This window comes from Malus sylvestris, chromosome 14 (assembly GCF_916048215.2).
Source record: "Malus sylvestris chromosome 14, drMalSylv7.2, whole genome shotgun sequence".
Taxonomy (NCBI): domain Eukaryota; kingdom Viridiplantae; phylum Streptophyta; class Magnoliopsida; order Rosales; family Rosaceae; genus Malus; species Malus sylvestris.
Genome location: NC_062273.1, coordinates 19348703 through 19363396, shown reverse-complemented (window position 1 = coordinate 19363396; position 14694 = coordinate 19348703). Strand labels below are relative to the sequence as shown.

The window sequence follows — 14694 nt, the reverse complement described above, 5'->3', positions numbered from 1 at the left end:
TTATTCGAGAGTAAAACCTGCTAGCCTTGTAGCTCAAGAAATCAGAAATCGTTACTCGAGAGTTTGAACCTGTCAACAAGAGCCTTAAGAGCCAATGTTAGCAAGGTCGTGCCTCTCAGTTTTCCTTGGCTCCCATAAACGGTCAGCATATTCCATTTTTCTGAAAGAGAAGTGGGAGTTTTCCTGTGCTCCCATCACGGCCTTCTTTTGATTTCCCCTCCCACTTCTTTTCTCCAAATCTATAAAATATAATTCAACACTCGTAAATGAGGTCTTAGGTTCGATTTTCATCAAATGCGAAGTTAAACCACATTATTCTGATTACTGTTTGTTAAAAAAATATATATATATAAAATCCAACAGTTGTAACTTAAGTGATTGATCACATTTATCTATATTTTTAATATCATAAATACGAGTCTTCTCTTTTTAGTACCTTCAAAAAAAAAAAAAAACAGAAACCAACTTAGATTTATTAATGAAAAGTTTACACCGGTCTAAAACTAGTAAATGCGTTATTTACTTGGGAAACAACGGCAACGTGACTCGTACTTGGCTCATCAGATGTGATGTCAAGGCAGATTACGCATGCATTTAATCACCTTTTAAGCCCTGCTAATCATTAATGCATAGCTTAACATACCACATATGATATTACCCAGCAGTAAAACCGACGACCAACCAAATTTAGGAACTCTGTTTTCTTTATCAAAATAAAGAAATTACAGTTCTAACAAAAGGACCTGAAATGTATCTCCACTTCAAAAACAAGATAAGCCTGAGGGGTACCGAAATTCGTCTCCCTCGGCTTCTTCTATCCCCATCGGAAAAATTACAGTACAAGTCTCCTTCCCCTAAACCTATAACCCCTCTGTCTCTCTCACTCCTCACTGCTTCCAACTGTGGTCGATGAAAATAAAATAAAGCTACTCTTTTAAAGCTCGTCATGCGACTCATCGTCCTCCTCTGAGGCTCCAGCACCACCTGGGGCACCTCCTGACCTCTGGTATACGGCTGAGATGATGGGGTTGCACACGGCTTCAACCTCCTTGAGCTTCTCATCGTAGTCTTCCTTCTCGGCAGTCTGGTTGTCGTCCAACCATTCGAGGGCTTCCTTTGTGGCGGTTTCAATCTTTTCCTTCTCATCGGACTCGAGCTTGTCAGCTAGCTTGTCTTTGTCGTTGATCTGGTTCTTCATGTTGTAGACGTAGGTCTCCAGGCTGTTGCGAGCATCGATCCTCTCCTTCACCTTCTTGTCTTCCTCGGCAAACTCCTCTGCCTCCTTAACCATGCGCTCAATCTCCTCCTGGCTGAGACGACCCTTGTCGTTTGTGATGGTGATCTTTTCAGCTTTACCCGTGCCCTTGTCTTCTGCCCTCACGTTAAGGATACCGTTAGCATCAACTTCGAATGTGACTTCGATTTGAGGAGTTCCCCTGTTCAGTAAAGAAGAACGAAATACTGTTAGAATCCTTGGAAACAAACGGGTGGCAAATCATAAGGGAAGATTAAATGCCAGTATAAACAGACCTTGGAGCTGGAGGAATTCCGGTGAGATCAAATTTACCGAGGTTCCTGCAATCTTTTGTGAGACTCCTTTCACCCTCGAAGACCTGAGAAATTAAATAGAATCCATTAAGAAACTGATATGCATTTGTACGAAGACTTAACTAAACTAAGCATTTTATTGTCATCAAATTGACAAAGAACAATACCTGAATGGAGACAGTTGTCTGCTGATCCTGGTAAGTGGTGAAAACCTGGGATTTCTTGGTTGGAATAACGGTGTTTCTTGGGATAAGCTTGGTCATAACTCCTCCAACAGTTTCAATACCGAGGGTGAGAGGAGCGACATCAAGGAGAAGGATATCTGAATACCATAGTAAACATTTGTCAGTAGTTGCTACAGCAGTTCAGCTAATAACCGCTTTATCAAATATATCAAAATTATCTGCGCACGAAGAGAAATAAGTATTACCTTTGGTTTCTTCACCACCCTCTCCACTCAAGATGCTTCCTTGTACAGCGGCACCATAAGCAACAGCCTCATCAGGGTTCACACCCTTGTTTGGCTCCTTGCCATCAAAGTAGTCCTTAAGAAGCTGCTGGACCTTGGGAATCCTGGTACTTCCACCAACAAGCACAATCTCGTCGATCTGTCGCTTCTCCAAGCCAGCATCATCCATAGCCTTCTTCACAGGTCCCATGGTCTTTCTGAACAAGTCATTGTTCAACTCTTCGAATCTAGCTCTGGTTAGGGGTTCAGAGAAGTCCACTCCATCGAAAAGGGATTCAATCTCCACACGGACCTGGTGCTGGCTACTGAGTGCTCTCTTGGCACGCTCGGCTTCCCTCCTGAGTTTTCCAAGGGCTCTGTTGTCCTTGCTGATGTCCTTTCCGTGCTTCTTCTTAATCAACTTGATGAAGTACTCCATGATCCTCTGGTCAAAGTCCTCACCTGCAGAACAGCACACAGACGTCAGCAACATACCACAATGACAATGTATCAGCAAGTAGTTAAACAGGAGACAAGACTTCTCACCTCCCAAATGGGTGTCTCCATTTGTGGAAAGAACCTCAAAAACACCATTATCAATTGTCAAAATACTGACATCGAAAGTTCCACCACCAAGGTCAAACACAAGGATGTTCTTTTCGCCACCCTTCTTGTCCAAACCATATGCGATGGCGGCTGCGGTTGGTTCATTGATAATCCTAGCAACATTCAGCCCAGCAATCACACCGGCATCCTTGGTTGCCTGTCTTTGGGCATCATTGAAGTATGCTGCGTTTTGAAAAGGAAAACAATGTCAGGTTTATGACCAATACAATCATATATACTTGAAAAGATATTAGGTTAAATATAAGCTTTACTCACCAGGGACAGTAACGACGGCATCCTTGATTTTCTTCCCAAGGAATGCTTCAGCCGTTTCCTTCATCTTAGTCAAAATCATGGCGCTGACCTCTTCGGGGCTGAAAACCTTGGTTTCACCATCCTTGATCCTCACCTGGATATAAGGTTTTCCATCTCTATTAACAATCTTGTAAGGAACAAGCTTCATGTCCTTCTGAACCTCTTTGTCTTCAAACCTGCCAAAGAATAAGCACCAGTCAGTATTAACTTACAGCCAGCTTAAATGATTTTAAATCATCAACATACAAAGAAAACACATACTTTCTTCCGATAAGTCTCTTGACATCAAAGACGGTCCTTTCAGGGTTCACAGCTGCCTGGTTCTTAGCAGCCTCACCGATCAGTCTCTCACTGTCGCTGAATGCCACCCATGATGGGGTGATACGGTTACCCTGGTCATTGGCTATAATTTCCACATGACCATTCTTGTAAACACCAACACAGGAATAAGTGGTCCCAAGATCAATTCCAATGACAGTTCCCAACTTGGTCGCTTCTTCTTTAGCAATGGAAAATGCAAAAAGGCACCCTGTAATGCAAATTTTTCCATGTTAGTACATATATGAAGCACATATGGTAAATGATAATAACATGTCGCTTTCAAACAATAAATTATTGTGTAGTAACTCATCACGTGGTATAATCAATCCACGCACGTGAATTGGTTATTAATCACAAAACCTCATGTATAAACCCGCTCCTCCAAAATTATAACATGTCGATTAGTTATATCACGTGACAATGTTCCACTACCATACTAATATATTTCCTTTCAAACAAGGCATTGGGCCATTGGCACGTCACGCATCACGCAATTAGCACACAACAATTAACAGAAACTAGCAGCAAGCTGTGCAGAGATTATTATCATATCATTTATTAAGCCTACTTTCTTAGCAACACAACCAACACTTACTATGACATTGCCCATAAGAAATGGTACCACAACGGTTGCAAGATCGAAATCTCCTCGACGTTCGAAAACTTCCATTTCTTAACAAAATTCATCAAATTACCAGCTACTAAACCCTAATATCTGTTAGCAATACTAAACATTCTGATTCTTCTTATCTTATGTTTCAATTTCACCTGACATATACGAAATCAAGCAAATAAATTTCATACACACAAATACAAAAACGATTTACTTACACAACCACACATATCAATCTAATCACATACAGATATCAATCATTACACACTTAAATCAATAACAAACAATTTTATAACTTTCTCAAACCATCTAGATCTACTCCGACACCTCAACGTAATCATGAATAAACATATCATCCACCTTTTCTTACACACACCAAAATTCAACATCCACTAACAAAAATCCACAAAAAATTTAAGCTCAATCCATAAATCTCATCGTTTCCGAGCTCAAAAACTTCAAATCACAGTCAGATCCGCCGCATTATCCCGATCAAAAACAAAAATCTACAAAACCTCAAACAAAATATGAAAAAACCAGATCCAGCACTCAGAAACCGAGACATTTACCGAATGTGACGATCGCGAGCACGATCAGAGATCCGCGAGCTCTCCAAGAGCCAGCCATGGCGTGTGCTCAACTACGAAAGCTCTGTGCGTTTTCTCTCTGCGTCGGAGATAGAAGTGTAAGGAGGGATGGCTTCTGGTGGCCTCTCAGGCGATTTTGGAGGAGTCCTTGGTGTTTCTGAGTCTTAAACAGCGCGTGGGACTCGAGGTTTTATAGAGGGAGATAAACGTATGCTGTCCGCATCTGCGACTCTGTGTGCAACCGGATGATGGCAATTCGGGGAAACATGTCATTCCTGATGACGTGGGCCAATCAGATTGCGAGGTCTCGGAGCTTGGCCAATCATATTCGACTCTCATGTGTGATCGTCTGGTCCGTTGGATCTCGTGAAAGGGTTTACGTGTATGGTGAAGAGCGAGAAGTGCCTGTAGCTTAAGAAACAAGTATCGCTTTAGGCCATATGAAACGCACCGTATAAAGGGTATTGATTGCTCTTCTTACTAATTTATTGAAAAGTTCTAGGTTTTCTTTAGAGAACTTAGTTATATTTAATCTCATTTTTGGAATATGCTTTCTTATACTATAGTAGACCTTGTGCATTAAATTTAAATGTCATTTTGCGATAACGGGACTAATCAGCTTTTAAGATCGATTCATTTACTCGATAAAAGCAGGGTTTACGTTTGAATCATTTTGTTTAAAAGTTGAAGAGAATGTTATTATTAAAGATACTTGAAACTTTCACACATGTTTTGCATGTGAATTTTTCTTTTTCATTTATAGATTGTTGATGCACAAAACCGGAGGTCTTGGAACAACGTAAATCCGACCGTGAATCTGCAAGTAATGTAAATAACACAAGAGGTATCATGGTTCACCCCAAGGTTTGGGCTTCGCCCACACTGATTGTATTTCTCTGACTGTATGTATGGATTACAAGGCTGAGGGGGAATCCCCCAGAGAAAGAGAATGTTGTTGTGTTTGTGAGGGTATTGCCCTATGTTGGGTTCACTCTCCCCCTTTATGAGGGGGGAGGAGTCCCCTTAGAATAAGGGGCTCCTCCTTTTACATAATCATATAGGCTGGGTAATGAGGCCCAATGTATCAAAGTCTGAGACCCAATATGTGTGGTACCAACAGTAGTCCCCCAAGTCTTCAGTCAAGAGAGTCTTTTGGCTGGAAACTTCAAATCCAATCCATGTACGGGTCGAAGTGGCTAGATGTCTTGAACCAGTACTCAACCCAAGGCAATGCTCAACATAAAGCAATATTCGGCTAGAGGTATCACACGTTACGAGACTGCTCGGCTAGAGGCGATGCTCGTTGCGAGGCTGCTCAGCTAAAGGCTATACTCGCGGCGAGGCGTTTGCTCGGTTGGAGGCGATGCTTGTTGCAAGGCAACTTGGCTCGTGATATTCCTCATTACAAGTATCTACTTTATGTCGACATGCACTCAGTATGAGTTGATTCTCGACATGACTCGGGTCCGCTTGTCGGGTTCGCATATTGGGTCTATGTGTCGGATCCGCGGATCGGGTTCGCAAGTCCGGTCTTTGAGTCGGGGCCATACGTAGGGTCATCGATTTGGGGCTATATGTAGGGTCATCAAGTTGGGGCTATCTGTAGGGTCATCGAGTTGGGTTCGGGCACATAGGTGTCCAAATAAGCAAATGTCCGAGCAAGTGGGTGTCCGGTCAGACAAGAGATCACCATGAGCACGTGGCTCATCAGTCTATAAGTTGGTAGACTTCGTTAATCAGCAACAATGTTGATCAGTGGACCTAATTGCTCAATAATTCTTGATAATAAATGACAGTATAAGTACGACCGTATAATGAATAAATCAAATTGACAAAGTGTGTCAAGGTAAAATATTGTACTATGTGCCTTCTATACATAAATAATTTATTCAGTCGTGTGGTAAATGATTTGTATCATATATCAACAATATATTAGGTATTGCCTAAATTTGTGTGTGTATATATGTATATATATATATATAATCATGAATAAATGATTTATTCAGTTGTTTGATAAATCACATGTTGTATAAATCAATAACGTGGTATAAATCATGTGATATCAGAAACAATATTATTTAATCATAAGTCATCATAACATAAAAAATAATAAAATTATTATTTTATAATTAGTCATCATGACATAAATAAAATAATAGGATATCAAATAAACAATGATATCGAGAAAACATAATGATGTTTGCTGAAAATGAAAAGTAAAGCTTTCTTTATTTTATTTTATTATTTTTATTTATTTATTTATTTATTTTGGTGCTAGAAGGAGGGTTTTTAGCAAGGTTTTAAAAAACGCTAGGCGCTAGTCGGAAGGTGGGCTGGTGCCTAGCGCCTAGGCGGGTAGGCGGGGTCTAGGCGGGCGCCTAGGCGAATTTAGGTAAATTTCTTGTATATCTTGTAAATAAGTGCACATTAACACTTACAAAAAATTATACTTGTATTAAATTCATAGATAATATAATAAAAGAATGATAAAATGCAAAAAGAGTATCCAACAAGTCCAAAATTTAAAAACACATCCATATAACCATAGTAAGGAGTATTGTAGGATGACACATGTACAATAAGTTCACAATTTAAAACCATATAAAATGCAAAATAGGAGCAAAATAAGGAAATATAGTAATGTAACTTTTACAACACACGCAAAAGTGTTAAAAACTCCTATAATACTTGCAAGAATGACAAGGTTATTGTAGTATAAACAGATCTCGTAAGGTCGTTCTTGACAAAGATTATTAAATAATGTGAAGCAAACCAAATTCCTATTAATTATTGTAAAATAGAAATTTGAGATAATTGATTTTATGTCCTACTTTAATAAAAACGAACACCTAGGACAAAGAAACTAAAACAAAGGAAAAACATAAAATAAACAAATAACTTAAAATAAACAAATAATAAAACAAAAAGAAAAAAGAAAAGGAAAGGGCTTACTGGATTCGAAACCAAGACCAGGAGCCATGGGAAAGGTGCATAAAAAAAAAATGATGGGCGCAGGTTTCGAATTGGAGACTTGAGAGCTTGTGAGGAGACGCTGACCAACACATCCAAGTCCACACCAGTGTTAATCTTTAGCAACAGCTACAATATATGCTAATTTAGCAGCTTCATGATCATTTAAAAAAAAAACCCTAACATCTGCTTGCCTCGAGCCCAGAGCCCCAAACCCCTCCCTATCTCTTCGTCTCAGAACGACCCTCTCAACAAACATGGCATGCACACGTGTCATGCATCCATGTGGTGAACTTCTTAGGATTCCAAAACAAAGGTTAAGATGTGCCCCCATTTCTAATTACTTTTTAGAAACCCTAGGGCTCTCTAGAATATCTGAATGTGAGAGATATCTCTCAATAGCAGACCCCCTCTCATTTCACTCGACCCTTTCTCCCATTTCTCTCGGACCTCTCTTTCTCATTTGAGTCATTTCCCTACAATGAAGAACCTTAGCCGCTCCTCATCTACCATTTTAGCTCAAATGCTTGATCCTCCTCTCTCATTTCAATACACCCACTCATCTTTAGCTACTCACGATAGTCAATCTTCTCTGCAAAAACCAAAACTAGTGAGTCTTACCATGGAAATGGTGGCACATTGAAGCTCCAATCTTCCCACAGAGGTAAGCATCGCCCCTGCCATTGTTGAATATGTGTTGATTTGATGATTTGAGACAGAAAAAATAAGAAGATTAACACATGCTTTTTTTTTAATTTATGTAGGAGGGTGAGGAACCGCCGCCGCCTAGAACCGCCTAAGCCGCCTAGATCCTGATCGATTTTTCCAACCGATTTGCAAGAAATCGCCTCGGGTCACCACCGTCTAGCGCCTAGGCGGCCACCTAGGCCGTTTTTTAGAACACTGGTTTTTAGGTGAATGTGATTAGCCTTTCCATGTGTCTAATGATTTAAAATAATAAAATATGTGTGATGTGATATGTTTTTTTGTCAATATAATATTTAAAATAATAAACAATATAGCTGTAAAGGAAAAGATGCTCTTATTTTCTTCGATTGATTTTTTCAGACAGAGGGATAGTGGGTAAACATTATACCTTGTACCCTTTTTCTTTCTTCCACGAATGATTACAGATACAACATTAAAATATTGGAGTCAGGGATGATTAAAGATATAAAGGAAAAGATGTTGTAAAAGAATGATTAATCTTCGACCGGAGCATGTGATTAAAGATAGGAATAAAATATCACAGGATGCATGTGATGATGTGGTTTCTATTAACAAGATATGAATTTGAAGAAAACTTATCTTCTTTGTTGCTTTTCCGTGGCTTTTTCAGAAAAGGCAGTTCCTCCATTATTCTCAAAGGCCATGACGGTGGTATTGCCGAAACAGACGATCAGAGATCTGGTTGTGGAGACCATGTGCCTCGCCGTCCGACCCGTTCGGTAATGTCCTAGACATCAGTTTCATCATGTCCCGTGTGCCTTTTTACGAGTTGTGGTTCCAATGGCGTATCAAGATCCAGAGTTCTAGAAGTAGAAAAGCTTTGTGTATGAGAAGACGACTGAGTGTTTCTTCAGAGAAAATCTCTCTTGGTGACATCACTGTACTGAGATCCACGGATGTTATCCTGACGCTTCTTGTACACAAATCCTCCGAGCCCTACCAAACCGACTCCGACGATGACTCCAGATGGGATCTCAGCCTTCTTTCCCCCGCTCATTCCTCCTCTGGAGGAGTTCTCAGCTCCGTTGCCTTCGGCGTAGATGTCATTGTTATTGTTGTCGCTAGGATCCAACGGTGACGGCGTAGTCGACGTCGGCCATGGTCTTAGTGTGCGGGAGGAAGGCAGCGGCGTGCTGAAGATCGAGCCTCTCACCGCGGAGCTTGTCGGACATGACTATGCTACAAATGTAGTTCTTGGTTTGTAATTTCTATTTCGATCAGTGGCCTGGTACTATTCATGTATCTTCATGTTATGGTGCAGACATTTATGCAGGCAATTGGCAATACATCTCAGATATGGCAGAGGTACAAAGTCATATTTCCACAAATAGAGTTCATGGTATCTGAATATGGTCTTAAAGATGAGGTAGAATATGCGATTTGGAAATTGGTAAGAGAAGTACTTGAAGAAGACGAAGATAATCCTACGGAGAATACCTTCTCGTTACTTCCTCGGAGACTTAAGGAACATATGAAGCGGCATCTCTTCTTGGCTACACTACGAAAAGTAATGTCCTGAGCTCCAAGGCTTCTGGCATACCTCACTAACTCCTTCGTGAGTTCGAGAACTTGATCGGCAGTCTTGTTCAGCTTATACTTTATGTGGATTTCGCTGGTCAATAGACGCGTCGCGTCCTTCACCGACTCCTATGCAGCGTCGACGTCGCCACGAATGCACCTACAATATGCAGATATGACAGGCATGTAGTTGCACTCGTCAACACGGCTTCCAACCTCTTTTGCTATCAGCTTCACTGTCTTCAAATCATGTTTGGACGAAGCCGGGAACTCCACCTCGATCACATCCACTCTTAGTTTCGCTAGCTGGTGTGCAATGGCCAGATTTTTTAGCCGAGTCATGGACGCCCCGGCAGCTTGTTCTCTGTCCCGTAGGGTTGTGTCCACGACTTGTACATAGTTTTTGTTTGGGATTTCGGTTGGGAATGTATTCGGGGTGAGTGGGGGATTGGGAGAGAGCGGAGCAGCGCTTGTTTGTCCTCAAGATGGCACGTTGTTGTGAGAGAGGGAAGAGTGACAAGGGTTTGGGCGAGATGGTCCGTTTGGAGGATTCGAAGGGCTTGGCTTTGAAGCTGGTGGAGGTGGAGGAAACATCGAAGTGAGTGGAGAGAGAAGCTGAGACTATGCTTGCTTTCTCCACAGAGAGAGAAAGAGAGATGAGGGCTCTGCGTTTGTGTCTCTATGTGGGTTTTGCAGATTCACGATGGATAGTGGTGAGGTTGTGAAGGTTTCACGGTGGTAAGATGAAAAATTGAAAGAGAACCAACATAGCTTTTCGTGTCGTTTCCCACAGACGGCGCCAAAAGTTAATACACAAAATCAGAGGTCTTGGAACAACGTAAATCGGACCGTGAATCTGCAAGTAATGTAAATAACATAAGAGGTATCGTGGTTCACCCCAAGGTTTGGGTTACGCCCACACTGATTGTATTTCTCTGACTGTATGTATGGATTACAAGGGTGAGGGGGAGTCCCCTAGAGACAGAGAATGTTGTTGTGTTTGTGAGGGTATTGCCCTCTGTTGGGTTCACTCTCCCCCTTTGTGAGGGGGGATGAGTCCCCTTTTATAGAATAAGGGGCTCCTCATTTTACATAATCATATGGGCTGGGTAATGAGGCCCAATGTATCAAAGTCTGAGGCCCAATATGTGTGGTACCAACATAGATCAAAATTGGAACCAACATATAAACAGTAACAATGTGTGAAAAAGAAAGACTATATTCTTAAAATCATTGTAACAATTTGATATTCAAAAATAAATTATATAGCTAGTTTATGTGATATGAATATAATTGAATTTATTGCACAATGCTTGAATATAGTCTTTCTTAAAAATATATAGTACTGGCAAATTACAAGTATTTAGTTTTTCTTGAGAGAAAAAAAAAATATTCATATCACGTACCACGTAGGTTGGTTAATTACAATTGAGGGAAAAAAAGTATAAAAAGTTTTATTTTTCTTTAAAAAAAATTGAATGTTGCATGTGCATGAATGACTTATGTGTTAAATTTTACGTAAATTGCATAACAAATTGGAGAAATTTTCAGTGTACTTGAAACATAGGCTAGTATATCACGCGTCATGATAAAAGTGGAGGGACATTTGAAAAATAAAATAAAAAATCCTTCTCCGCTTGTATTATGATAGATGGTGTACTGACTCATGTTATGATAACACTGAAAAACCTCTGGATAGATTGCTCATGTTACGACTCGTATTGTGTTTTAATTATGAAGTGGTTGACCTTTGTGCTCGTGACACGTATGACCTACCATCTTAGTATATTCTCGTAATACCTAATGATACGAACATGTGTGCGCAAGCAAAACAAAATTTGAAGTACAAACAAAGATTCTACGAAACTTTAGTATTCAAGGCATTCGTTCACCAAAGTTATGGACAATTTTGTTATCTTATTTTATTTATATTTGGGTTTTGGGTCCACTGGACCCACCCACTCTCTCTTCTCTCGACACTCCCTCACTTTCCCACCAGTAATGTTATTCTTACCATATTTTTATACCATATTTATATATCATCTTATGTAGCATTTGATGTGGACAACCATATCATTTAAATTAATCAGAATTTAATTTAAATTAAAAATCATTTAATAAACCAATAATTAAAAAAAAGCTGGAATTAAATGGTGATTATGGCATACGAGGAGTTTTCTCCTTCCTTCCCGGTTCAATCATGCTCTTTCTTCTTCCATGCCATTTTTTCAGGTCAATCAAATCCACCACAATCTAAATTAAATCTCATACGACAAGGTTCATGTGCTCCCCTATTTGGATTATTGGTACGCATCTATCATTTTTTTTCAATGAACCTTGCCGTACACTTGCAATGGAATTTTCCAAACTCGTTCAATCCCGGTCAGCCCTGAAACCCCGATTTAGGAGATGGAATGCCTCTGGTGTCTTGAAACTAACTTTGAATCACCAGCAACATTCCAAGTTGGACTATGAGAACTTCTGGATTCCTCGTATGCCACAATCACCATTTAATTCTAGTTTTTTTTTAATTATTGGTTTATTAAAAGGTTTTTAATTTAAATTAAATTCTGATTAATTTAAATGATGTGACTGTCCACATTAGATGCCACATAAGGTGATATATAAATGTGGTATAAAAACATGGTAAGAATAGCATTACTGCTTTCCCACACTTCTCTTTCTCTCTCTCTCTCTCTCTATCTCTCTTTCTCTCTCTCTCTCACTTTTCCATTCTTCCTCAACAACCACGGGGACAACAACAATGGCGCCACTGCCTTTATTCAGGTGATTTCAGACAACCAAACTACCATCACTTTATTCTTCTAGTCACCACGAATCTTTCTTGAGTTTTCATTGTCTGGAAACTTAACTTGAGATGCCGATTCGAAAAGCTCTAACGCAAAGAAGCTTTTCTAGCAAGTTTCTCACTGGAAACAGCAAAAGTATGCCTCGTGGTTACTACCATTTGATAAATATCATGGAGTAGATGAATTTTCATATATTGCATGGTTGATTTATTGAGAAATGCCACATATTTGACCTAGAAAAGTCTTTGGCTTTTTCGGCGAGAAAACCCAGAATTCGACGAAAGGACTGAGGACGGGCAAAGGGATTCTGACTAAATGGCAAGGAATCGACCCTCGAGAGCACCACCAATGTGTTCTCGTGGAATAAGGAGCAACCCCGCTATTTGATTGGAAGTTGGACGATGAACGGCAGCGTAGCAGCACTATAAAGTTTTCTAGCCAAGAATAAAATCCGACGAGGATTCCGGCGTGCATAGTGAAGACCCAACCCAGATTTGAGTCAATCTGACCCAAACCTTGTACGAACCAGATAACTCAATTAGTCAACCCAACCTTTTTTTGAATTGGGTTGGAAAATTTGAAGAGTGGTATCCCGAGGATTATAAAGAGCGTGCAAGGTAAGGCAACTATGAATGTACAGTGTATCTTGAGTGGCCTTTTGCTTATGGAGTAGGATTCTCTCCCTTCTTTCCCCCCTTCCCTCCCCTCCTATTTGAACGGTCACGGTTTAGCCACATCAACATCTTATGTTAATTTTTATAGCAAGAGAAAGACAAAATAAGAGAATGTGAGAGGAGGGGATGGAAGGGGATGGAAAGAGGAGGGGAGAGAATCCTAGTCCTTTGCTTCTTACTATATTATTGATATATGTTATCGGAATCGATTTTATGTGATGTGTTTATATTAGGAAATGCATCCTCTCTGGATCCTTTCCTCTTAATCCACCAAATTAGGGAATCCGTGCCATTAAAATTTGATTCAACGGTTACAAACAGGGGCCTACTTTAAAAGTTATAATAACTTTAGCCGTTGGATCAAATTTCAATGATACGAATTCTATAATTTGATGGATTAGGATGAAGGGCTCCGGAAAAAATCTCTTTCCTTTATATCATACTTTGCTTTTACTTAGATAATGCGAATGATTTATGTGCTGACGATGATGCGATTTATACCCTTGTGAACCCCACTTTGGAATGTTTTTCTACTGGTTAATACTTTATGCAATATTATGATTTGTGACACTTGTGATTTGAGAGTTATCTATGACATGTTTTCATATAATTTATTTGTTCATTATGTATACTTACACGATGTCTATAGTACTGTACGAGGTTAAGATTAGCTTAACATGTATGTTCACATGCACTGTTACGTTCACATTGAATTCATTATAGGTGCCTACCTATACTAGTTTACATTAGACAATTAGGATTCGTATGTATACGTTTAGCGTCAGTTTCACATATTTGTTTTACTGATATTTTTGTATGATCTAGTGTGTTTGCATTCTCTAATGAGCATACCATAATTGTTTTACTAATGATTTGTGATTTATCTGCTTTCCTGAAACAATAGATTTTCATTGGTGTCATGGTATTGTGATTTCTACCTGTTGGATCTCTCTTGTTGATTTTATACTGAGGATTTAAGTGACTTGCCCTATTTATACATTAATGTTTGGTTTTTCATACTTATATGTAATTTGATTTTGTTTATTATGTGGGTTTATAGCAAGAGGTCAGTATGTTCGAAAGAGAAATGATTTTTAAAAATCTTTATTATTGCCCACTCACACATTTTGTTTTGCGCCCTCTTAACATCGAGGCTATGTGGCATATCTTCCCCATCAGTGTAGGGATTATTCTTAGTATATTTGTATTAACATATTTGGATGTGTTACATTGTATACTTACATCGTAGATATTTAGATATTTTAGTTTCCTTTACATACATTTATTTATGGTTCATCATATTCACTGCGCACTCTACTCTTTTATCCTTTTGCTTATACTCTAACTTTAATTTACTCGTACTTTTTACGCATCACTTTCACGTTATGATTTCTTGGTCTTTGCTAAGAGCACAAGATTGCTCCACTATCTTAACATGACATTCACTTTTAATGCAGAAATTGACCATTTTTTCTTATAAATTTCTCTACTAGACACTTTGGGTATATTATAGTCACCAAAATCGACACTTTTATTTGACTGAAATTCTAACTTT

The 14694-nt window shown here is 39.4% G+C and overlaps 1 protein-coding gene across 1 annotated transcript; it reads right to left on the bottom strand.

The window, feature by feature from the left end:
* Positions 1 to 686: 686 nt before the first annotated feature.
* Positions 687 to 4637, bottom strand: LOC126598699 (luminal-binding protein 5). The gene is made up of 8 exons (XM_050265057.1): positions 4421 to 4637; positions 3179 to 3446; positions 2879 to 3093; positions 2543 to 2785; positions 1979 to 2458; positions 1716 to 1870; positions 1531 to 1613; positions 687 to 1436 (listed from the first exon to the last, which is right to left on the bottom strand). Exons 1-8 carry the CDS (start codon positions 4476 to 4478, stop codon positions 935 to 937), a joined length of 2004 nt encoding a protein of 667 aa, XP_050121014.1. The 5' UTR covers positions 4479 to 4637; the 3' UTR covers positions 687 to 934.
* Positions 4638 to 14694: the final 10057 nt, after the last annotated feature.